At 34.6% G+C, this 26,332-nt stretch overlaps 1 protein-coding gene across 1 annotated transcript in view; it reads right to left on the bottom strand.

The window, feature by feature from the left end:
* The window catches only part of LOC122570821, a 165,648-nt gene that overhangs the window by 35,392 nt on the left and 103,924 nt on the right, over positions 1 to 26,332 (bottom strand). Inside the window, exons 18-19 of the mRNA XM_043733678.1 lie at positions 8,406 to 8,511; positions 5,676 to 7,431 (exon numbers count right to left, since the gene is read on the bottom strand). Of these exons, the coding sequence (XP_043589613.1) occupies positions 5,676 to 7,431; positions 8,406 to 8,511 (1,862 nt within the window). The remainder of the gene's footprint in view (positions 1 to 5,675; positions 7,432 to 8,405; positions 8,512 to 26,332) is intronic.

The raw sequence follows: 26,332 nt of genomic DNA, 5'->3' as shown, positions 1-26,332 counted from the left end.
AATTTCTCCGGCCATTTCTTCAGGATAAAACAATTGAAATAAAGTAAGAAACACAGAACCGTTTCAAACATATCGAGAACTTGAAACACTTATTCGTTTTATTCTTCATTCTATTAAATTTCCTGCCGATTGCACTTTCATCGATTACACTTTCATACTAATTCCACTTCTGTTCGCAGAACTTAATTCCAAGACTCCTCTGTTTTAACGGAATATCGTAATTTATAAAATGTTTGAAATGGTTTTCAGCAGTAGGTTTGTTCGTTGTGATTATTATTCATTCATTCATCAATTAATCATTCCACTGTGATGATATGTTAATAACAAGTGAGTAAAAAAGGAAAGAAAAAGAATATTCTACATAAAAGTGGAAAAATAAATTAATATTAACAATGTTCCTGATAATATATGAGTAAAGGATATGAATTTGTCAATATAGTAAAATCAATAAATCACTCACTATCCTTGTGCTACTCTTCTGCAAAAAATATCTCTTCAATTCTAATCATTTCGGTATACTATAAATATGTATTTTCCAAAACTTTATCAAAATCCATGAAAAAGTCCCAATGTAAATTAAGATTTGCGATAAATTATATTTCTTGAATACTACTGTTACAAACAACACCAATGTTCAATCCAATTATATGCTGATAAACTAGATCGCAAATTAAAATTCCTAAATGGCCGAAAATTTATAAAAAATTAGAAGCAACCTATTCAAAACTCTGTTCGATAAAACCCAACCCAAATAAAACTCCAAATTAATGTTCTCGCTCCTAAACAACTTGATGCAGAAATAAAAAGTAAAACGGTAACGCTAATATCTCGCCAACTACTTTCTGCTAACCTTAATTAAAATTCTTAATTGTCGAAAAATTAAATTTGAAAAGGAAGCCATAATCAGCGACCAAACTTTTCAGAACTCTGTTCAACAAAATCCAATACAAATGAAACACCAAATTAATCTTCTCTGTCCTAAACAACTCGGCATAAAAATAAAAAGAAAACCAATATTCCATTCAACTCGACCCCAAGATAAAACAAAACTTGTAAAATTTTCAAATGCCCAAAAATTCATCAGAGAAAAAGAACATCACGATCGACCGATCGAACTTTCCAAACATCAGCACAAGTCAAACTCCAAATTGATCTTCCCTCTCCTAAACCGCCGAATGCAAAAATAAAAAGATGAACAAGATACGGGAAGAGGAAATCAATTATTTAAAAAAAGAGTGCGCGAAACGAAACAAAAAGAACGAGCTACCTCTCACGTTCGTCCGCGATGCCAAGGTGTTCACTGTCGCGTCCCGCTGCGTCACTGCAAACTGGCTTACTCTGATCTAATAAACAACGCACTCCTCTCCGCGTGTACTACGCCCGAGAAACGTGGCGTTACACGCGCGCGTCTGATGCTCTCCAAACAACGTCACACACTCTTTTCACATACATTTATACACACACACACACAAACACACACACACACATACATATGCATGTACATAAACCTAACACTTACACGAATTAAGTTCACGCGGACACGTACGTAAGAATATTTAGTAGTTTCTTTTTTTCTGAAAACTATACGTTGTTTTTGTTTCGTACAAGCCGAGAGACTACACGAGACTGCGGAGAGCAGAGTCGAGGCGGTCAGAATCGCGACTAATCGCGAGCAACCACCTCCAGGAGCGTTCTCCTGCGAGTGCATGCACACGCAGACTCGTTACTGTTATATGTCTGCCTTGTGTATACATACAGGCGTGTCGGTGTGTAAGTGCGGACGCGCGAGTCCGCGCGAGTTACGAAGGTTTTGCTATCGCGTGGGAGGAAGTAACGACGAGCTTCGCTGCTGCAGAGTTTCCCGTCTCTTTTTCCTAGATTCTGCCTCTTCCGCGTCTCTCTTTAACGCGTAGTTGCGTCTACAGCCAATAGGGTGGATAGGAAGAAGCTTTTGGGGATGTTTCTCCTAAGGGATGTTGACTCTTTTACGCGCTATTTCGTGTCTATGTATAGTATCGTCATGGAGTAATTAAATAATAGATAATACTGTCTGCAGAATCAGTAAATAGTAGATTTCTTGGGTTTTGATAAAGCTATTTGGGGGTTACTTTTAGTGTATTATATACAGAATGGACTGGAAGAAGTCCTTGAGGATGTTTTTCTCGGGGAATGTTACACATTTCATGTGCGATCTTGCGTCTGAATAATATCATAGTTTAATCGATTGTAAAGTTATTAAGTACTGGATGGCTTTCATTTTTGCTGAAATTATTTTGACCTTAAGTTTTGGTATGTGGTGTGATTTTTTCTTTTTTAAATATCAGAAGGAACGTGTCTTTGTTATTAAGAATTGTTACAAGTAGAATACTTCGCTGTTGTTGAAGCAAAATTTGGTTCTGCAGGGATTGATTTTTATGCAAATTCGTATTTTTGTAAGCCTAATTAAGGAAATAAAATCTCGGAAGAAATGTATTTCCTCTGCCGAATATTGTAACAAGTACTACACTCTGGGTATTTTGGTTATTTTTGCGTAATATGTACAATTTATGGATTCTGGCGATTTTAGATTTCCTACGAATGCATAAAGGTCCGCAGTCTATTGATCAGCAGACCGCGGATTTTTATGCAATTTCAACGTGCGGTTTGAAGGATTTATTTTAGACATCGAGAACGCAGATACGAGCTTAATTTCGTCTCGTCCTTTTCTCTATGTCTTTTCTCTGATAAGAGGGTGGGTTTCCTTTAATTCGCTTTAGTTTAATTACAAAGATATGTCGGCTAGGATTAACGTAAGAAATAGACAATCGCGATTCTATTTTTCGACGTATTTTCCAAAATATCCAAATGTTGAGTGTATCGTCATTTTATCTACCACTGACAAATAAGTATTTTGTTATAAGTTTCTGACTTACTTTCAACGAAAGACACATTTTAAAGGAAACCAACCGTCTGTTGGTTTTCTGAATTTTCATGCGGCATGCAATATACTAAAAGCAAATGATAATACTAAAGATATGTAGGACTCGCATAACATTTATAATAGATAGAAGTATTTTCGAGGGCAAATAGAATTCGTACAACATTCACAAGTTCCAAGTCACGTAGATCGTTAGTGACCTGCGACAGGAACCGAAAATAAAATTTTCACGAGACAGAGAAGCATACTTCGACTTAGTTTCTCGACAAAGCGCTTATAAGAGAATACTATAGTTTCAAGAACCGCTACTTATCTACGAGTAAGTATTTTACTATGCGTCCCGAATTTTCCTTTCAAATTTTCGTGTCCGTCAATTTTGTCATAAATTTATTTCATCACGGTAATAGGCGTATTAATTCGAAGATTATTTGGGAAACTTACCGTGTAAACTGTTAATATATAATATCTCTTTTTAGCAACAAACAAAATTCATATGATAAGGATATTAATTGGGCTATCAGTGAACCATGGTAGAAACTCAACATAAAATTTTCACATGGCAAAAGAAGATACTTATCGACGAATTTCCCTTAACAAAATATGTATGAAAGGGGCAGGCTACTTTTATTTGCACTATAATTTTTCTATAAATAGCCTTTTACGAGACAATATTTTACGAAATATGTTTCTAACTTTTCCTTGAAGTTATGTCAAGCCTTGAATAAATTATCTACTTTGGTATATGCAAATAAAGATATTAAAAGTGTATTTATAATACAAGTATAAAATATAAAAGATGCATTGAGAAACATAACATTCATTTCGGATCATACAGACCCAAGAACAGCGCAATTTATCTAAACGAACATCTTTCCATTTTTTTTTTTTTTGTTTTAATTATTCAACCCTTCTTTCACGAATATCCTGTATAAAAATACTTCGACTAAGAATATCTATACGATAAAACAGAGAAAGGTTTCATCACTCTGTTTCTTGTCTTTGTCTTCTCGTTTGATGACGTCGCCACGAGCATCTTGCTTCTTCCTTTCGCGTTATTATTCCTATTCACTCGTTCTTATCTTTTATCGTCTGGTTTTGTGCCGTTTCGTTCCTCGCTACGATTTTCCCCCTCTTCAGCGCCATCTTTTCACATTTATATTTGCGTTCGGTTGCTGCAACCGACTCTGGTCTGCTCCTTTAACCCACTTTCCTGCCTTTTCTCACTGCTTTTTCCGCTACCTGCCTTTGCCACTTCTTTCTGACGTTTCGTTTTTGGTTTGTTGAATCTTTCATATGGCAAAAGGGTGGAAAGGGGCGTGTCGCGATTAAATTGGAAATCGCAGGTTTGAAGTATTAATAGTCGCGAGGTAGCTTGGTTTGTTCGACGACGTTAATTGTTTCAAAGGTTTCTGTAATTAAATGTTATGCCTGCACGGATTTTGAAAAATTGTATTTCATTCGTTTCGGGATTTCTTAATTGGGTTTTCTGTTTCGGGATTCGTTCACTATATTTCGTCCGTTTTGCCATTCTCTTTGATTATATTTCGCTAACTGTCTTAAATTAAACTTTGTTAGTTGTATTTCAACTATTCTGACGTTTTTCAGTCGCATACATATTTTGAATTATTTTTTAATTCCTCAATGAATTTGTATTTAATGGAATAAATTATATTCAAGGAATTGCAAAATATCACAGAACAATTTGAAAAATAAAAGAGACAAAAGACAACGAGATAGCTATCATAAGAATACCGAGATACCGAACGTAGTTTACGAAAATAATTAATTCGCAGGCCTGTTTTAACCGCTCACGATCGATTGGCGAAGGAAAACAGGAACAAACGAAAAAAAAAGAATGGTGAAACAGAGAAAGGGGTGGTGGCTATGGAATTTTCGGGTCGCGAAACACTGTGTGGTATTCTACACGACCTAGATTTTCAACCAATTGTGCGCATTTCGCGGGATTCCTACGGTCACTCGCGTAATCCATTCGACTGGCTGCACGGAAAATAACATTGTATACATTAATCGACGTTCGAAGCCTTTTTCAGGATGCCACGAATCATGGAAAGAACTTCCGGTTGGCGAGATCACCGCCGGTAATTAGCTTCGTTCAATTATTTATTACCTCTTTCCATCAGAAACGGATAGACGACTTGGAAAAATAAACTGAAAAACTGTATTCCCAAAGGAGTAGATTTTCGCCAATTTAGAAGTCAGTATATGAATAGAAATCAGTCGTATATTATGCAATTGATTCTTTCCAGCATTAACCGGTTAATTCTATTAATGGAAAGCTTCCACGAAAGCTTTTAAGAATTTGATAAAAGTAGTTTGACGACTGTGATTATAACTAACTAGATCTGGTATTGATTTTAGGATTTCAGGTTTTAAGCTCATAAAACGGCTCGTAAAAGTATTTGCACACTTATCATAAAAAATTTGTATGCATATACTGCGCGTGTTATATGAAACGTTGAAATTTATATTAGCACATATGCGATGAGACTGATATATTGGTAAAATTTGGCATCCATCCGGAGGAATATGTTTATTGCAAACATTATGTTTAGTAAAAAATTAGCATTAACGCGAATAAAACAGCTTATGTCCCATAAATGCCTCAACACTTTCTCAGTTTTGCATCCTCGAACATTCGCTACTTAAACACGTTGAAATATAAAAATCTCTCAACATCAAAAAACTTCTCCATAATTAAAAAAAAAAGAAAGAAACTCTCAATTTCTTTTTCACTTACCTCCTAATTATCTTTTCCACGCCAAAATCCACCAAACTATCTCGATCGTCATCCACGTTCCTTCTCCTCTCGATAGCTGCATTCTCCAACAAAATCGTCAGTTCGGGTTGATCCGGTTGTGCCAATGTACCAATCATAAATCCATCACGTTCTTTCATCTTCGTCACTTTGAATCCCGGCCTTTTCGAACCTTCGCTCCTTGTCCTGTTCAATCTTCTGTCCTTATTCTCTCCATCCACCATTTCCTCTTCGTCCCCAACTTCAGACACTTTCGACAGGTCCAACAAAATTTCCGTCTTGATGTTCTTCTCAGAAATTTTATTCTCCTCGCTGCTCTCGGCCAAAGCGTTCTCAGACGTGGACTTGGCCAAACTGATCAGCTGTAGATGCGACATGTTCACAGTTTCCGGCGATGGAACCCTTCCCGTCCTCACTCTCACCGAGTCAGAGACCACAGCCACTTCCGGCGGCGAATGTATTTCAATTTTCATCGCTTCGTCCACTCTGTTCGCGGCTGCTTCCTCAGCAGTGATTATTCTAGCCTTCACCAACTGAACCTCCGGAAGAATTCCATCTATCTGTTCACTGGTATCCTCGAAGAATATCTCTTCGACGTTTTCCTGTATCCTAACCTCTTTCTTCGTGTCGTCCAGCAGAGATTCCCTGGAAGATTCCCTGGAAAACGCTCTGGGTTTCTTTCTCATTGAACTTCGACGTTTAGTGGCTGGTATCTCTGTCTCAGGACTCGTCACGGGTGGTTTAATCTCTTCGACACCTGCTGCTGGTTTCTCAGGTGTCACTTTAGTCGACGCGGAGACCTGTTTCTCCGACTCGATAGAGGATGGAGTCTTTACTTGCTCTTCGGGTCTTCTTATACTCTTCGTTCTTATTAATATCCCGTCTTTCGAGGTTTCAGGTTGAGCTTCCTGGGCCTCTATAATACTGGATGGACGCGTGATTCGTTGTTCTCTGTAATCACCAGGTGTCTGGACGTCGGTCTCAGGTTCGCTGACCGGGATCACCTCCGAGTAAGTGAGCACACTGTGCTTCGTTAAAAATTCTGTCACTCGTTCTATACATTCTTGCTCTCTGAGACTTTTCCTTTCTTCTCTTGATCTGATCACCGCTCCTTCCATGTCTTTTCGCCTTCTGGGCTCATCTATTTCGGTTCTAGAAACTTCCGAAACAGGTTCCTCCACTTCGTCTATTTTTCTTCTGGAAGATCTTCGATCTTGTTCTTTCCTCTTGAAAACTTTCTTCTTCGCGCCTCTTTCAGCTACGTTTGTTTTGCTTAATGTGTCTTTGGATGTGGACAGTCGTTCTTGCGAGTCCATTCGTCTCAAGGTCCTTCTTCTTTCAGCGTCTGCGCGTCTTTCTGTGGAGGTCGATGGTTGAGCTGCGCTTTCAGGCACTTTTTGACACGGTTCTTCCAATTCTATCACTGACTCTCGTTTTAACTTTACTTTCGGTGTTGCCTTCTCCACGCCGGTCGTTATTTCCTGATTGTACTTTATGGCTAACTTTTTGCTGAGTGGTGTGGCGCTGCTGTCGATGATGATCACGTCTTTTTCGTCTAACGGACTCGTTGGTTTGAAATCGTGGACGTCGACTTCGATGGTTTTTAGAGGTTTGTCTAGTTGGCCAGGTTTTGGAGGATGTTTCGTTGGACTGCAGGTAGGTGTGATGGGCGATGCGTCCTTCCAGTGATCTTCTTCTTCTTCGGATTCCGGTTTGTCCATCGACAGTTCTGTTACTCCTGCAGAATGAAAATAATAACGATTACGATGGTTTCTTTTGCGACAAAACGATGTTTCAGGACTTCTGAAGACTCTTCGTTACGTTTAGTTCCTGGAAAAGAGTTAAGTTGTAAAAGCTCATTTAAATAAAATGGAAATCTTATTCTTTTCAGTAAAATTGTCAGTGATTTTTCAGGCAAAATGTAAGTGAGAATTTTATAAAGATCTTTTGCTGGTTGTGCTCAATCTTCATGGAAGTTGTACTTGCGAAAATTATTTCCATATGTAGTAATTCGTTCCAGCAAATTAAAACGCGGAATATTCTGTTCCAAGCGAATGAGAATTTTTTTTGAACAGACTCCTTGGTAGTTGTGCTTCAGTTTTATGACAATTTAGATGAAATATTTTCCTTCTTTTAACAAGTTGCGAAATTAACAGCAATAAGGTTGGACAGTTTGCATAGAAATGTTAGTTTCCTTTCTTCGTGAAATAAAAATATTTCGATACGAACAAATTTCGAATTATTCTGCCATTAGTAGTTGTTGATATTATCATGTACGAGTGTCAATGAGCACGATAATCTTTTTAATTATGTTATGAGCTGTACTCGTAACTTGCTGTCGACTATTATCGCAAACGTGTTCTTCAGATCATCCAACTTGTTTCTCGAAACTCAGTGAACCAAAACTGACTGATTTAACTAGTACTGCGCAACTACTATCAGAGATCTTTACCATTGACACGTATAATGTATCTAACCAAACAAAAACTAGATAAGATATTTACACTTTGCTCGCTTTCACGCGCCAAGAGATTCGTACACAATATTGACACACACACACACACAGTAATCAATAAAATGGAAACCTTAAGAACTTTCATCGAGCGGTTGATCGTTCTTCGTCATTGCGTACTTCCAAAAATATGAAAAATTCCTCAGAAAAAAAGAAAGAAAAAAAAAAAAGAAGAAAAAGTCGATCGACATGAAGAATACCTGATCTGGAGGAGAGGAAGTCCTCGAGCTCGGCTGCGTGATTTGTCGTTTCGCTTTCGTTGGGGAAGCTTTTGCTGCGTCTTACGGGGCAAATCGGTGGCACCCTCTGCCGTAGGATCGGCCATCGGGACATACAAAAGAACCGAGAAAATAATCAGACAATTAATGCCATCGTCAGTGTCCATCGACAAACGGTCCTCTATTCTCGCGGATATAAAACAGTGGAAGAAAACGCGCGGGAGATCAGAGAAGCGGTTCCAGACAAAATGCTACTTCGAGAATGGAATATAAATACAGTTTAGCTAGCTCGAAACACGTGGTCATTTTGTGGGTGAAACGAGAGAGAAGTTTGGAGTTGGAGCTGCTGCCAATGATTAATTTCAAAGTCGATCTGATTAAGTTCGAAGAGTTGGTTAAACCGATGACACGTAAAGAAAGTGGAAAGATCAAAGTGATGATAGTTCATTAAATGAGATTGATTTTTCTTTGCAATTTCGCTATTTTTTATACTTGATATTTTTCTGATTTATCAGACTATCGAGTTTTTATGGGGATAATTATTTTACTAACTTGTTAATTTATCGTATACAAGGTAAAACTAACTCAATTATGTTCTAGTTATTATACGTCAATTATACGTTGATATATATGTTTCGATTTCTTTTTTTTTATTCTGTTACATAATTATCGTATGCACGATTCTCGACATTGAGAAATACAAACAAAACGTGTCAACGTTCGTCGCAGAAACATTCGAAAGTACAGAAAATTCGGTGAATTGGGAAAGTGTACGGAGCATTCAGTAGAAGCGGACCGTTTCTGGTCAGACACGGTACGATAAAAGCATCTCTATCAATTGATTGTTTAATTTATTATCTTACGATAATGTTATACACTATTGGAAATTAATATACGATCATTGGCAGCATCCGAAGTCGAAAGCAGAGAATACGAAGTCAGTGGAGCAGTAGATCTGGAAGTTATTATACAGACAGTCTTGGATATTTACGCAGTGTGAAGAGAGTCAGAAGAAAGCGCAATTTGAAAACATTTATGGAAAAATTTCTAACTACTATTTACATCGCTATTTTCACTACGCTATTTTTTCAACCCCCCTGACATTTTTTCAAAATTTAGATAAGCAACCAAAATGATTTATTATTTCTTACTTTTTTAATCAAACAACTTCTTCATGGTTTCAAGGAACCAATGCTCACAAATAATATCCCAGAATTATACCAGAAATATCTTTCTCGAAATTTACAAGGCAATAAATAATTTCTTGATAATATTTCGTTGGAAAAAAAGGATATTTCAAATTTAATAAAATAAGCTCACTGTTCCAATAGTTTGTTAAAAATGCCTAACTATTCGACACACCACGTCGTTCTGTTATCATTGCGTAGTTTCGGAAATATTTAAAATTCCTTAAAAAAATATGCAAGGTACTAAAAAAAAAAGAAGATTTTTAAATGGAAAATAATTTTTCCAAAGCTCGAATATGCATTTCTGAAATTTCGATATTTCGTATGAGAAAAAAAAGGAAAGAATATTCTTTGATCACGCTACATTATCGGTTCTGGCGTTCATAATATATGCAGCAAATGTTATTATGTAGTACCTAATACTTGATAACTAGCGTATATACTGACAGCGTGCTGAAATTAACAAATATGGTACACGCTTCTATCAGTGCTTGTTCCTTCAACGATGGTCAATTAATACAACATCTCGATTATTCAAGCACTGATTAACAGAATATCCGATTACTCGATACGCTAAAGTATAAGATAACCAAATACAAATTTACGTTTCCTGGGGAACTATGAATAATTCGTTGCTCCTCTTTTTTATTCAACAGCTGCAGAATAATTAAATGGGAAACGCCTAAATAATCGGGAAGTTGAAATGATAAATTTAAAGTATAGTACAATAGCAAAGTTGAAATAGTAAATTGAAGTGCCGTAAGTGGATATATTCAATGGAAACGAAAAGCGCGTTTCCCAATTAATTTACTCATTTTGTTTTCCAATTCAATTAATCATTAGTTCGAATAATCGAGTTTTCTACGACCACGGCTTTTTCTTTTTTCTTTTGCCGTTTGGGGAAAAATGTTCAGGCGTCTGGCCGACGTTACAGCTAGCGTAAGGAAGATATTTAAAAGAAATATAAAATATATTAATGAAATAGAAGAAAAAGTCGTGTTTCCACGCGATTACTTCAAAGTCAACATTGGTGTAAAATAAATTTCTTAAATCTTCGTGAAACTAAAGCTGCAACGCTGGCAAAACAAATGCTTTTCCCCCAAAGGACACCGGTTAATACTACCACTTTCAGATTGATCGAATCTTCGACCAATATTTGTCCACGCAAGAAGAAAATTCTCTCTCGATCAAGTACGACTATTGATCAAAGAGAACAAACACTTTGGGGCACGATTACTTAAGAAAGGAGATAGAAAATGTTGAAAGCGGCACGACATTTTATGTACAAACTGTACAATATACTTCGAGTCGAAGTACCCTTCGTTTTCAACCCTTCGTAAAATTGAATAATAATATATCGTAAAAACATGACAATTGAAAGCATATTGTCTTTTATCTGGTTTCGAGATCAAATACATATTTCTGCTGGCTTCAGGAGTGTTTCAGAAATATTAACTGCCATAAGTAGATTGGAAATATTCATGCGAATTCATATTTTTACGAGTGGAATTGAAAAAATTGCATGTAGATAGAAAATTGATGCACGAAACACAACGAATGCTATGTTTGGGAAATTTTCTGTATCTTTTACATATCGTTTGAATTCTATGCATTTTTACATCTTTCAATTTCCTACAAATAGGCATAAGCTTAAAAACCCTCGTGAGATCAATTATTAGCTTTTTACAAAGCTTATCTACTAATTTCAATCGGTGAATGTCTCTTAAATCGAAACTTGTCGAATTAGGAATAGAAATTGGCGAGCAAATTTCGTTATTCGCTTCAGAAGTTATAAGTGATATATTAAAATTCAATGTAACATTGATCAGAATGAAACAAAGGGTTGAAGAAACGATTGAAAAGGTTTTCAGTGACAAGAGAGCAGGTTCAAAGGTGTGTTGCCTACTTAAATGACACTGTATCTCTCGATAACAATTTGTTCGTGGCGTTCTGTCTTCGTGGAAGTCGCCATTTCATTAGGAAAGACAAAATAAAGTTTCTCTTTATTAATCCCTTGTCTTATGACTCGTTTAAATACGAAAATCGTTAAGATACTATAGGATGGTACGATGTAACGATTATTTCAGTTGTAAGTTTGTAAGAGAAATTAGAAATTGAAAGGAAAGTTTATTTTCCATTTTGTAGTCTATCGCGAACATAATACGAATATTTTAAGACAAAGGATTATACATGAACTGATAACTCGTTCGATTATGTTCCTCACCTTTTTATTTGTGTGCTTCCTATATCAGTTAATTTATGAAATTCGACGAATTATTTTCTATAATTTTTTACATAATTTGTGCTATATATCGTAGTATAGTGTAGTATCGTGGACAGATTGCCTAGGAGATATCAGGTGTGTGTTGTCAGCGTTGTCAAGGAGTGTTGTCAGCGTTGTCAAGAAGTGTTGTCAGCGTATTTAAAAGAGAACCATTGTAACGAGAGTAATTAGTGACGAGTAGTGACCGTGTAAAGATAGATTGACGGAGCATCAAACGATATTGTAACAACCATACCGTTACCAAACCTACTGGCACTATACCATTTCCTATATAAATTTTATGTAATTGTAAATTATAAAATAAAGTTCACATCAACGCACGCGGACGATCTTATAAATTTTCACGGGGTAACCAAAGGCTGCACCTCGTTTGGAGCGCCATAAAAATGTAAAACGGGCTTAAAAATCTAAATCGAAGGTAGAATTGAAGGAATCGATAAAAGTACTTCGTTTGGTAATTTTGCTTTATTTTTTATTGAAGTGTCTTCGTTTTCGTTTCGGTTAGAGCATAAAAAAAACTTATCTACGCTTAAAACATGGTCATCGATATGAAAAGTATTATGATTAATTATTTCATGAAATAATTGAATTTTAAACGCGATATTGTATATAAAAACAAATAGATGATAAAAATTCATGTTCTTTTTCGAAACACGTCATTCGATGTTTCAAAATAAAAAGGAAAGAAATAATTGACAGTAGCGTATAAAAAATTGCCTACTCGTATCTTGAACAAGAAAGAAAAATAAGACATATATATGCACTTGAAATTCAAATAGTTTCGAGAATTGACCGAATACATAAATTAAAAAATTGAACAGTTCCGAAGAAATTAATTGTAGAAAATGTCAAAGTTCTATCGTTTCTCCGAATGTCGAAATGTCGTTTATATTTCGCCACGTTTTTATTAACAAAACATAATACTGCGGCGTTTCCCAGATAAACTGAAGCGCCAGGAAAATCCCGATATATTTTAACAAATACAAAATTGCAGAAAATTCTGAAACGCCTATCCTTAAAAAAAACAGAAACAACATTCGCTACAAAATCCCGGTTATTTTGAATTCAAACTTGCGAACGCGTCAATCCACGAAGAATCAAACACGAGAGAATTTTAAATATCACCAAATTTCTGCTCACAGAAATGTCGACGAGAAACATTTTATTGAAAAACTCGAACGATTCGACACCGAACGCGTCTCAACAATAAAAAAAAATATATATATATATATATAAAGAAAGAACAGAGCAAAAACTACGAACGTGACGAAGATATAACAAAGACCATCGATCGCGAAGGAGGAAGGAACTTGAAGGGTTTGCACGAAGAACAACGTAAAAGCAAAGGGAAAAAACAGCCATGTATAATGTTACATCGTGATTGGTCATTGCTCTCCGATATGAATATCATTGTTATTATTAAAACGATCATTAGACGAGCACATTGTATATATATATATATATATAATAATAATAATAATAATAATAATTAGATACTATATATAAATACTATATATAGTATGTCATTAATTCATCTTTCTTTTCTGTCTTTCTTTTTTATTTCGTTCTTTCTTTAATTTCAGATTCGTTCGTTCTTTGGTCAGGTTAACTTGCGGCAATTTGATCGAACTTCGCAACTTCCTAAACGGTTCCGGTCTGGACGTTTAAGCATTGTCCTGAAAATGAAAAATGAAATAGCCGAATTAGTAGCGGGAACGCGTGCCAGTTGCGCGCGAAAACAGTTATTCAAAGTACGAGAAAAAAAAAAAAAAGAAAGAAAGAGAAGGTAGTAAAAGGATTTGATGGATGCAGCTGCGTCGCGGATCGATCCTGTACGCCATTCCACACGAGCATTCCTTTTAATTTCCAACAGAGCAATAAGCGACTCGACGTATAGAAATATTACAGGGTGATTTATAGACGTACAAAAATTCTTTTCTAGATGGATACATCAAAGGATTGGTACTTTCTGTCGTTTTTTCTTTTTCACCAAGAATGGGAATAATTTTACCAACGATAAAAGTCAGTTCTTAGGAAGAAACAGATATGAATCGTAGATTGTAACGAGTACGTTTTTTTAAATGCTATGTTGTGAGCCACGAAATGAGGATAAAGAACAACGTTAGAAGATTGGTGCTTATGTAATGGAAGAAACATTTAATCTGGCAGATATTGAATTAAATGCGATTTAAATTTGATTTACATAATTCAATTTAAATTTAAATTCGGCTACTTCGATATAATTGAAATTTAAATTGAATACGACACGTAATGATGTGTTTTCGTTTAATCTTGTGAAAATGAAATCCGAAGATTTAGGATTTGTCGCGAAATAACGATAACATAATATTATTTAGTTTGCATGCAAATTTTTGTCATCGTGTTTATCCAGCGAAGAATATTTTTTGACCAGTAAAGTACAAAATTACGACCAATTATTCACCTGGGAAGGTTTTAAAAATCACCCTGTATGAATATTTTTAACGGAATTTAGGTAGCGGAAACGGCGAATAGATCTATTTAAACGGAAGAAGAATAGCATTTGATGCAAATTCTGACGAAATTCAACCCTGAACTGGAAACATCGGACGCAATACTCTGACGATATTAACATATTAACAAATAGAAGAAAATAACGCTTTGATATATACAAACACAGAACAAAATATCCACGTGTGCATCCGAGGGAAAAATTTATAAATGACAAGTGTTTTAAACACACATTCGTATTGTTTCATACAGAACGAATTATTTTAGTATTCATTATTAATAAACATCCAAAACATTCTGTATCGATTATCCGTTATGTTATTAAATTACGAATAGATTAGAATTAAAAATTCATTAATAAGATAAACGAACGGTATAATAATTATCATCCGAGGTAAAGTAACAGAGACTGAACTCTTCGACAAAAACTACTTTAATATGCGATAAATATCACGACCATGAAGATCTAAAAACGCACACGAAAATTCGAAACATTTTAACGACTCCAATGAACAATTTCCAAGTCTAATTTAATCCTTGGAAAATATAAAATATCTGATGTCATCCCATTTCTCCAGTTAAGGGTTGAAAATCGCCGCAAAGTGAGAATTCGTCCGTCTATTAAAATTCTAACTTCTAATTCATCTAAAATAATCGAAGAGAAAGAAAATAACTAAAAAGGAAAAGAAAATTTCTAAACAGCTACAGTGTTATATTCTTCCTCTATAGTAAACGATTCATGCTTGTGTAAGTATAACAGATGCTGCAGCAAGAGCACAGAGTGGATGTACGTATCTCGACAAGGCAAACCTTTCTCATTTATTTCTTTTAGTTTTCCACCGTAGAATCGACGTTAACGACATAAAAAGCAAGCTCGAAAGAGTCGTGCAACTGCAATTCGGATCGATTTTCATGGAAATTTTGCCTTGTGTAAGATCGAGGATCGGACTGGCGAAGGGAAAGTTTCGAAAGTTTCTTAACAAGCATCGAATCGATTGTTGAAATGCACTTCGGCCACTCAAACGTCGTATTCTAGGTACCTTCGTCGACGAAGAAACGGTTCCTGATGAATTTCATTGATCTAAGGAAGTTTTAAATTTAAGAGAAGCAATTCGATGGTCACGAGCGTGAAAAATAAACGAATTTCTGGAGATTGCGAAACTTCGAAACTTCCTTCGTTCTGTCTATGCCACATTTAACTTGAATTTTTATGTTCTCCTTTCGTTCGTTCTCTTCTTCTTATCTTCCTATTCCGTTTCTATCTTTTCCTTTAAATATATCGTTGATCGTGTCGATGCAAGGATGCAAATGATAAAGCTGGATAATTTCTTGTTTTTAAATATGTACGAACAGAGAGAAGGATCATGTGTTCGTGGTAATAGTGACAATTACGATGATGATACTGGTCTAATGTTTGAACGAATCGTTGAAAAGCGTTCGAAAGTTGATACTAATATCACGAAATTATCACGAGAAAATATATTATGAAATCGAATGGAGAAACGAATCACTTCTTTGCCAAAAGGAGACACGAGGAAACTTTTTACTGTCTCAGTCAGTTTGCAGTGAATAATTTTTGAAATTCGAGAAAATCATAGATAAATATAGAAGAGAGACATTTTGGGTACACACCGACTTTTCAAGTACAACTAAAATAATTATTACGAGCTATTAATATGTTTCTGATTTTTTAATTATTTTAAAGTAATTCTCATTTGATATACGTAAATTAGATATATATCTTAGGGGAATTTTTACAAATTTCTTTATTTATTTTTCAGCCGATGGTAAATTATTTTTCCACAAATCTCGCTAGATCTCTAGCAACATCTAATCTCACATATTCACCTGCAATATTACCACTTTTAATCAATCTAACTCTACTACTCTCGTCCAAAAACAGGCCGCAAAGGGTTGAGTTCATCAAAGACCAGTAACCATCATGAAATGATCCCACGTTCCCTCGTTTTGCTTGATATTCCCAACGCGAGCCAATCGAAACTACCGCACTGACACGACCACGTGATAATGCGGCCTACACACACTGAAATATTTTATAATGCAGAAGCATCCTGACCTACATGATGCAGCTAACAATGTGTGCACTATATGCATAGCATATTATCCTCGGTAGATTGCAGATATTTATGGAAATACACATTTTGGCAGACAGAACTAAAGAAATGGAAGCTAAGTAGAGAATTGCTTCATTTTCCAAATGTTACACTTCTTTAATTTATTCTTAATTATCTCCCTTTATAATTATCCTACTTCGGATAGTTTCTCTTTGTATATTGTATGTATTTTGTGCGTTTTGGCAATGAATTTATTAATTAATAAGATGTATTTATAAATGCATAAGAATACGCAGTTCAAACATTAGAATACCATTCTGGCTCATCGATCACGGTGCAACTTTCAACGTGAGAATTTTTTTTATGGGAAATTTCTACGCAAGATTATGAGGATAACTATGAAGATACGTGCATCGTTTCACTGTGTGTAGGCCTTGATTAACCCTGCTACATACTTGGAATTATTTCAAACTCAGTCGTGTCTTCTTATCGTTAAAAATTCCGTTACTAACGTACACGATTTTTGCCAAGTATACGTAGTCTCGATTTTACTTAAAAACGTTGTTTAACCTCTTACCTTATAACATGTTCTATGATGATTTACTTTCAATATATCTTAATCAATAATCGATAGATATAACGATCATCGAAGTGTCGTATCTGTACGATATCTTAACTCTAACGATTCTATAAATGTCATAAATTGAAATTACATTTAAGATAAAATTTTAGATAAAATAGTCCTTGTTTCTGCTTATCTTCTGAAGTCTTGTAGCTCGATGTTATAAGGCAAAGGGGCTACAGCCATTTGTCCCGTTTTACTCAGAACGTCTGTTGCGACAAGAAAACAGTCGTGACATAAAAATCCAAAGACTTGTAGCGGGGTTAATTGTCAAATGAAAATGACAATGACGATGGTAACACAGATGATTAAGTACCAACGAATGACTATCGCGTGCCTTCGAGACTCAATTCATTGTACGATGCCCGCGTGTACACACGTATACATCGTACGTACACGTGCATACTTCGAAGCGATCCAAGTAACAGGAAGAACAAAAAAGAAAAATAAAGAGAGAAAAAAGGAGAAAATAGTGGAAACTAGAAAAAGAAAAAAAAAAACAAAGAATAAGAACAAGTATAAGGGAGCCTGCGAGGAGTAACTCGATACAATCGTATACATCGTATCACGTGAGATTTATGGACAGATATCCAACACCGAAGGAAAAAAAGGCTTAGTATGTCGCGTACTATGATTCAAAGTTACTATATTTGGCTCGATATATTAGGTTAGTCGAGAAGAGTGTAATACGTCCAGGAGAAATGTCTCCTGTGTCTAATGGTAACACGTGTCGATCCCCGGACAACGAGGACAGTCTGCTGATAATAGTGAAGAAAGGTGCCAGTGAGTAGTTAGACAGTAGTGGAATGCTCTAATAGATTTCTATGGAAAAAAAAAAGAGAGAATAGGTGAGAACAGGAATTCTTGCATACCAGCGATGATCGATCGTACGATCGAGGATCGAACTGAGAAGGGGTGAAGGCGATTTTTCATGGGGAGAATTTATAAGTGTTACCTTCATTCAGGTCTGTGTACACTTTCTGAGTTTCCGTGTAATTTTGTCTCTTTTTTTTATTTTTGGCTTCCTTTCTTTGTCACGTAGTAACTTACGATCGGTATTATTTTGGAAATTGTTGACTTTTTCGTGGTTAATAGAAGTTATTATCTGTTGTTAATATTTGTTGTCTATTTTGCTAGTAATGATTCATTTTCTATGAATTTTGCGTGATTCTGATAAAGGAGATTATAGTTATTATTAATGTTACATGAGTTACATATAGCACTTGAAATAAAGCATTATGGTATATTATTAATACTTGTATTTTGTTAATTTTTACCTCAAGAAGGCGATGTTATTTATTAATATTTTTCACGAATTATGTATGTCTCACATATTCTATTACCAACATTTCGTATGAGTTTAATATTATTATTGTTACGACAGTAATTTTATTTACCTCCAAAAGGGAACACTGTCTGCCATTAATGTTTCTGCTTATTCCCAAAACGATAGTTGCACTCGTCGTTAATATTTCACGAAATCTCTGTATGCCTTCCATAAAGGGATGCCATTAATTTTCATTTGATCATTAATTCTACCTACCCTTAACCGGAAATGCCATTTACTGTTAATACTCTGCCATCTCTAGAAACCAACAGGGGATTCCCTGAGAAGCGAGGGTAACACCATAAAAGCTTTCCTCGTACGTATGCGGAAAGAAAGAGGAAAACAACCACAACTTGTAATATTAGCAAATTAACAAGTTGCAAATTCTAGATTGTGCTAAACTTCAATTTCACGTCAAACGTGATTTTATCTTGTTTAATCATTATTCTACGAGAGAATTTATTAACATTAACATCTTGTAACTTTTGTGATTTCATGAATATCGCTAATAATAGCTATATATAATTAATTATACCTTTTATACGAATTTTCTAAATTTATAATTATATACTTTTAAGAATTTAAGTAATCTATTTTATGTAAAAAATATATGGATAAAAGTTTGTTTTATGTATTTTTCATTTAATTTTTTTTTTTTTTTTTTTTGGATGCAAAGTTTAAACTTTAGTGGTCGATAATTTAAAAGTTAAGAGATTAGGGTAGGTGACAGGAGAGTTCTTTACTTTTCCACGGTGGTTGGTATTCTCGTCAGCTAATGCCTTTGCCTTTTTGCAGTTTAATTCCATTATAGTGTGGTCTTTCGCCCCTTTTTTTTGTGTCGAGAAGCCTTCTGAAGGCCTCTCGATGAGCTCGCACGAGTTTCTCTCTTCCTCTTTCTCTGTTTCTCTCTGGTGCTTTGACTTTTCGTTACGACCGTCTCCCCTGATCTGGTTAACGCGTTAGCTTGGTGCAGAGATAATGGACTCTCATTTATTCCTCGGCAGAAGGTGAATGAATCTTTGGACGAATGAAATTATTTCGAATAAATTATTTCACGGTTACGAGTTTAACTGTAACGAAGTTTTAAGATGTTATTTGGAATTTAATGTAAATTTCTGTGTGCAATTAATTTTAATACGTAACCTCTGTGTATTTATTTGAGAATTTTTAATCTTCTTTTCCGATGCCTCTTCTTAACTTTTAACATAACGATATAACCATTATTTAACTAAAAATTATTATTATTCAATTTATACTTACAAAAATTCCTTATTACTTACACAAAGTCCGATATTAATTTATTTTTTAATATCACAGAAATATATTTAAAAAAGAGAATATTATGCTGCAATGACAGTTACTCGTTAAAATCATTCATTGATCTTTGACAACTGCTTCTCCGAAATAAAGCTTCATTACGAAGCTATTCATAAAGTTCTTCCAACAAAAGAGCTAGTTCTGCTAATAACGAAATTGTTTAAGAACATTGAAATTTCGACAGCGTTTAAACGACCATTATCTCCGCACCTGAAAATTCCATTTCTCAGCCGTGTACCCTGACGAACCACGTTCTAAAATCCTTTCGATTAATACAGAGATAATTAACTATCTCTTCCTGTTCCTCATCCACTATTTCTCCCTCTTGCCTCTTCGTCCCTTCTACCCTACTTCGTCGAATTATACAAACAGACAAACGGCAAATGTAACGTAACTATAATAACGCGAAATAAAAATCTCCGAGAGAAGGTTTAAAGAAAAAAGTAGGTGAAAAAGAAAATTGAAAAGAGGAACGAAACAGTTCTCTAAGAGGAAAAATGAAAAACCAAAGATCGCTATTATAGTAAGGTCCTGTTCGTGTATACACGTGGGTGGTGTGAATGGCGTGTCTCGTGTGCACGTGTGTACCAGATGAGCGTGAGCTCGAAGGACAGTGAAGAGTCAGTCGAATGCAAAAGAAATGAACAAATTATTCGTTCGTTCTGTTCAGCTACTCTACCAGGCAACTTTCATTCACTATTACAATCGTTTTGTTCAGTACTTACTCAGCAGTTCTCGATGGTTGGTCATTCTATAAACCCATCCGCGGTAATTGCCACAACTATACTGAATAACAAACGTCGTTTCTCATTCGTTCTCACCCTTTCTTTCTCGCGCGACCCCATTTCTCTTCACATACACGTGTTATTATCTGATTCTTTTCTTTTACTCCCTTTGATATTATTTTATTCGTCTAGAGTTGTTCGTTTGACGACACTAAGCAATTTGCACACTCGTCGCGGCGACTTCTTCTAGCGGTCGTATATTTCTTTCGTTTTACTTTTCTTTTTATCTTCTTGGCAACGATTTACTGCGCCCCGATAACTTGGTTATCCGAGCTCAGCCGTAGACTAAGAGTCTTGGTTTGCGCGATCGATAGCTGGGACCACAATGGCCCAAGCAGCCGCGACACGAGCAACACGCTCCTTTCCTTCCACGAGTTCATCGTTTATTGCTCGTCGTTTCAGTGAAATTCGTTCTGATTCCGATACACGAACTGCTTCGTGTAAGCGATTTACTGGCAATTTCGATCCTGTTCTTTCTTTATGCTGACAGATATATTTCGTTGTAACGTAAGAATAGTCCTGTTTCTATTCATTAGCTATTTATTGCTATGTTTCTCTTCGCAATTGTTAACCCTGAACTTCGATATCGATAGATAATTATAATAACAGTTCGCTTCTATTTCCTAATAAATTACTAGCGTTGATGATGTTTTAAATATTGAATGATGGGAATGTTGCCAATTAGTATCTTACGTTAAAAATCAATTACGTTGCAATATGCGTATTGACGAAGTATGAACGATTCAAACGATATTGAATAATCTGAAACAAGTAATTCAGGAATTATAATGCAGTTTCTTCTTTAGCATCTCAAAATTTGTATCTATAATACCAATAATTAATTTTAAGAATACAATTTATCGTTTCTTCTATTTTCTAAGAATACCCTCGAGTAATAAATTAATTGTCCGTATTAACAGTAAATTGCAGCAAAGTGCTGTGTTAATAAATCAATGAGAGGCGTATCAATTCAGGTCATCGCCAAACAAGTTAACGTGACAATGTACATAATTGTAAATTGTGATAATTGAGAGATATTAAGAAACGACACGAGAGTTAAACAAAGCGATGTGTCGCAACACATTTTAATTCTAATTTTAATTCTAGCGAAACAAAAGGTTCTTCGTTTGACAATATTCCTTTGACGATATTCCTCCTCTTCCATTTCTATTTTTCAAAGCGATAATTTTCAAAATTTGCATATCAAGTTCAAGCTCGTTATTAATGATACTTCGTTACCTATGTTATGCTCTGGACTAATAAATAATTTCCCTATGAAATTTATCGCCACGTTACGTTCCTCAACATAGCATTGCGTGTTTTATTTGTGAATTATTTGTAGAACGCAGTTCAGCTGCAATTTCATGAACTTTTAATACGTAGAGTGTTTCGCGTGAAATGCAGCATAGATAATAATCGTTCGAATTTTAAGAAGAAATGTTTTAGAGCATTTTAACTTCAGTATCTTTTTCAGACTTAATCGAAAATGCGAATGCAATTATTGCGAAATTATGCATCGCGTGTAATTGACTCTGTTCAAGTGAACTTCGAAATTGTTTAAAAAAACAGGATCGAAATGCGGACGTATCGCTTGCACCAACTATTCCATCGTATTATCTATTTTCATATTTTTCGGTTCTCTACATTTTTAAGTAAAATATTACGCGAAAATGCGAGGTTGAATTTAAAAATATCTAAACGTGCCGGAATCAGTCACGTATAAAACGAGTGAATCCTACCATTTATCTCGCTGTAGCGAAGCGAAAATCTCCGGGGCGATTTCCAATTTCCGCGAAAATGAAACTAAAAAATTGTCTATTTTAAATAACACTGAAACAATAATAGTTAATTCTGTCACAATTATACAGCATTTATATCGCTTTAATTTCTTTCTATTAACCAAATCTTTAAATTTGTAATTTTCACACTGTGAGTTTTTATATTTCCGAACGTTACGTTAACGTTGGAAATTCTTCTCAGAATTCGGATTGAAACAAAATGTAGAAATTCAGATTTAAACCGTGTTAGAGATAAAAATCACAATGAAAAGCTGTTTCATCGATAGAAGGATAAATCTAAAGGAAATGTATTAATTTAAGAACACTGCAAGCAGATTACTGCGGAATTTTAAACTCACGTTAGATATTTCTTCTTTTCCAAAACAAAGTCTCTGAACACTACTATACTCGCTTTCTAAATTAAGAATTCGAAAGGAAATCCATTAGCGCAAACTGATTCCGGCTGAACATAAGGTACAGATGTTCTCTCGTCGAAAAGAAAAGAAAAAAAAAAAAAAATAGAACGACCTACAAAACTGAATCAAATTCACTGGAATTGTTTATCACGTTTGATTGAACAGATAATTTGAACAGTTCGTTAAAAGAATCTGAAGAATCCCTCTGCTTTCAAATTTGATGGCTTAATGTGTCAGACAGTTTCAAGAAGAATATAAAAAATTAGAGAAATCATGGAGAAAGTGAGAAATTATTGTAAATACGAATCCTGTATTTATAAAAATTTGGCTGTTATCGCAACAAATTTAAAATAAAATTCTATATTAAATTATTATTATTTCAAAATTTTGTCTTCTTTATTGAACATGAGATATATTTTTCCTGCTAAATCTCACATGTTAATTAAAAGAAAGTGTAATAAAACAAAAACGTTTTTAACATAACAAAATGTGGTCGGACATAACAGAAAACAATTAAGAAAATAAAAGTGTGAGAAATAAATAAATATTTAACAACAACAAAAAATAAACAGGGATGGGAAAAGGTTTGGGTGGACAATGTTAAACAAAAATAAAAACAACCTGTACGGCACCCTATTTATTATCTATAACTGATACACGTGCTGTAAAATCTTTATTCAAAATTCAAAGGAATATTCTCCTCGTACCATTCATTTTTCCATGTTTTTCATTCGACAAAAATAATCGTCATATTAACCTACTTCGCTAAAACATCATATTTGCAAAAATATACCTATCAAAGACGATTAAATCCAGGTAATAACAGTCTTACATACTTTTCTAAAACAAAGAAGAAAAATGATTAATTCGTGCCGTAAATAGTAAATAAAATTTCATAACTATGGTAAAGTGAACAAAAAAAAAAAAAAGATGAAAAGAAAAGAAATCGATAAAACCTGTCGAAATTGTAGAAAAGAAGCTAACGAGAGGAGCTTCGTAAAAAATCTAATTTTATCGATAGTATCATAATCTTGGAATAATTTCACTGCATTGTGAGCAAAAAATGGTCTCTAATTCCTCAATTCGTCTCTTACAATTAGTCAAAAATTCGTTTCGTCAAACCGAGTGAAACGGATTCGATTCTCTCAGCAAAATCACGAATATTACTATATAATAGTTACTAACAAGTCGAAAAGTACTTGTGCGGGTAATAATTAATCGACGCCTTGATAGCGAATTGAATTAAGTACTGTTTGGAACGTCAGACGGGTATCTGGCCACGTTGAACGCCGTGTGAAACTTTGTTAGAGGAATTTTGATTTCAGTAATGGATATAGTTTGCTTGAAGTCATTCACTCAGGATGACTGTTAACAACACCAACGCATAAACTGTGGATCTGATTTACTATTCGTTTGGAATTTTAATTAAATAACGTTGATAAAAATCCTAGATCCACAGAACACATTCACAATTTTGCGAAATTATCGATGCAAAATGTGTAATAGCAAAATCTTACATTTATTTGCTATTCACTTACTGTTCATTTACTATCAGTTTTTGACAATACATTGATAACTGAGGGATTCATGGGAATAAAAATCGTGTCAATTCATAGGTTCTATAACCTAATGCATAAATTTGTATAAAGTCATTTTACAAAATTTACAGCGAATTAGTTAAACATACAATTCGTTTAATTAACTGGTATATTACTCAAATATACAATTCTAAACAAATTTGTAAAAATTAAATCATCTTCGTGTATTCTCCTTTGCCAATGTCAGGATTCAATAAAAATACTTGACAAAATCGCTCGAAAGATCATCCGATGCATCATTGGAAGAGTAAGGGAGTCGACCTTGAAGTACCAATTAATTTCAATCAGACTATAGCAGAGCTGCCTGTACTGAATTCAATTTCCTTATAAAATTCCATTTTTGTTCAATTTTTATATTTTGTTATTAAATGTATGTAAATAGATTCAACTTTCGAGCTCTATCTGTGATAAATACTGTATCACACGACGTAAAACGTATTTCAGATTGCCACTGGACGGAAAACTCCGGAAAACACGCGGGAATCGCTGCAAAACCACGATCATCCTGTAGGAACGACCCTGGGGAAGAACCTTCAAGCATCGTCACTGATTTATAAGTTCCAAGAGGCCAACAGTAAAACAATAAAAAAAGATATCCAGGAAAAAACCGAAAATGCTTAATCGATGCAAATTTCGCTGGAAAAGTCGGTCGTCTCGAAGACACGCGAGTCACGAGGCGAATTCATTCGATAGACGTGGAAACAGAGGCTGAATACATGTCTTGGAAATATAACAACTGACTTGAGCAAGCACAGACAGATTCTTTTAAGTTCGTCATATAACGTGTACAGTTTGACCAATATAATTTTGCCACTCATTTGCATGAGTCGATAAAGAGGAACTGATATTAAAATCAGATCGAAGATGATCTTTTCACTATTTAGAATAGCTTAGTACAATATCTAGTTTCAAAAGAAGATAGATGATTTAATGGTAGAAGACTCAAGTACTTTTCACTCCTACTCTTTTTTATGTTTTCTGTTATTACTTCTTTTTGTATCATAAAATAATTACTAAAAATGAATTCGTCGCTATTTTATGTACACAAGAAGCTTCTTCTTTTAAGATCAAACAATCACTAATAATTACATTCATATTTGTGAAAATAATTGTCAATTTGTTAATGGATTAACTTGATTCAGTTGATCTTTTTAATGTTAAGATAGTAGTCGTGTAAACTTAAGGTTTGTTCGCAGGTTGTATTGATTCTAACTTCAGTAGATCTGTGTACAATTGTAGATTGTTCCACTATTGCAACTCGAATTCCTTTATATTCTTGTTGATGGTCTACTGCAGAAATGGTACAATCTAACTATCAAAGCTACATTGGTCAAACTATACACCTAAACCAACATTATTGAAACCAAATCTCGCTGAGCGTTTCGGATCTCTTCTACTCCTGTCTACAACATACAAGAAACCACTTGATATACATACAAACGTAGATATTGATTTATCATAGATATGTCTTTAGAATATTGAGCGGTTACTCTAACAATAAACGTATACTGCAATTCAGAAAAACGGTTGGATGAATGAATTGAAGCATGAAATACTTCATTATTGGACGATATTGATAAAAATTGACGTTCATTGAAAGAGCCTCTCATAAATTTTCTACCTCTCGAATTGGAGGATTAAATTCCCAATAAGTTGATGGTCGAACGTAATTTCAAATCGTACACATACAAACATTATGTATTTTTATAATGAATATGAATAATATATCGATACCCACTGTGTGTGTGCAACATAGATTTTATGAATCAAAAGAGGAACAGTTGAAATTCTAATAATTAAGTCCTATTAATAGAATTAAGAAAAAAAGAAAAGCGAAGGGAATGCTAGCGAATCTCTATCTTCTATTACAAGAACCAGTCGATTTCCCGGTCTGTTCGGATAAACGAGGTTCTATTATGAAGAAAATTCCACTATGCTCCATTGTTCGGAACTTGTAGAGGAATAAACAGTTTATATAATAAGTGCTCACTAATTTTCCCTGCTACTTATTATTTTTCGTTTACGTAATA

This window comes from Bombus pyrosoma, linkage group LG9 (assembly GCF_014825855.1).
Source record: "Bombus pyrosoma isolate SC7728 linkage group LG9, ASM1482585v1, whole genome shotgun sequence".
NCBI classification, from domain to species: domain Eukaryota; kingdom Metazoa; phylum Arthropoda; class Insecta; order Hymenoptera; family Apidae; genus Bombus; species Bombus pyrosoma.
This window is presented reverse-complemented; position numbering and strand designations above follow the sequence as displayed.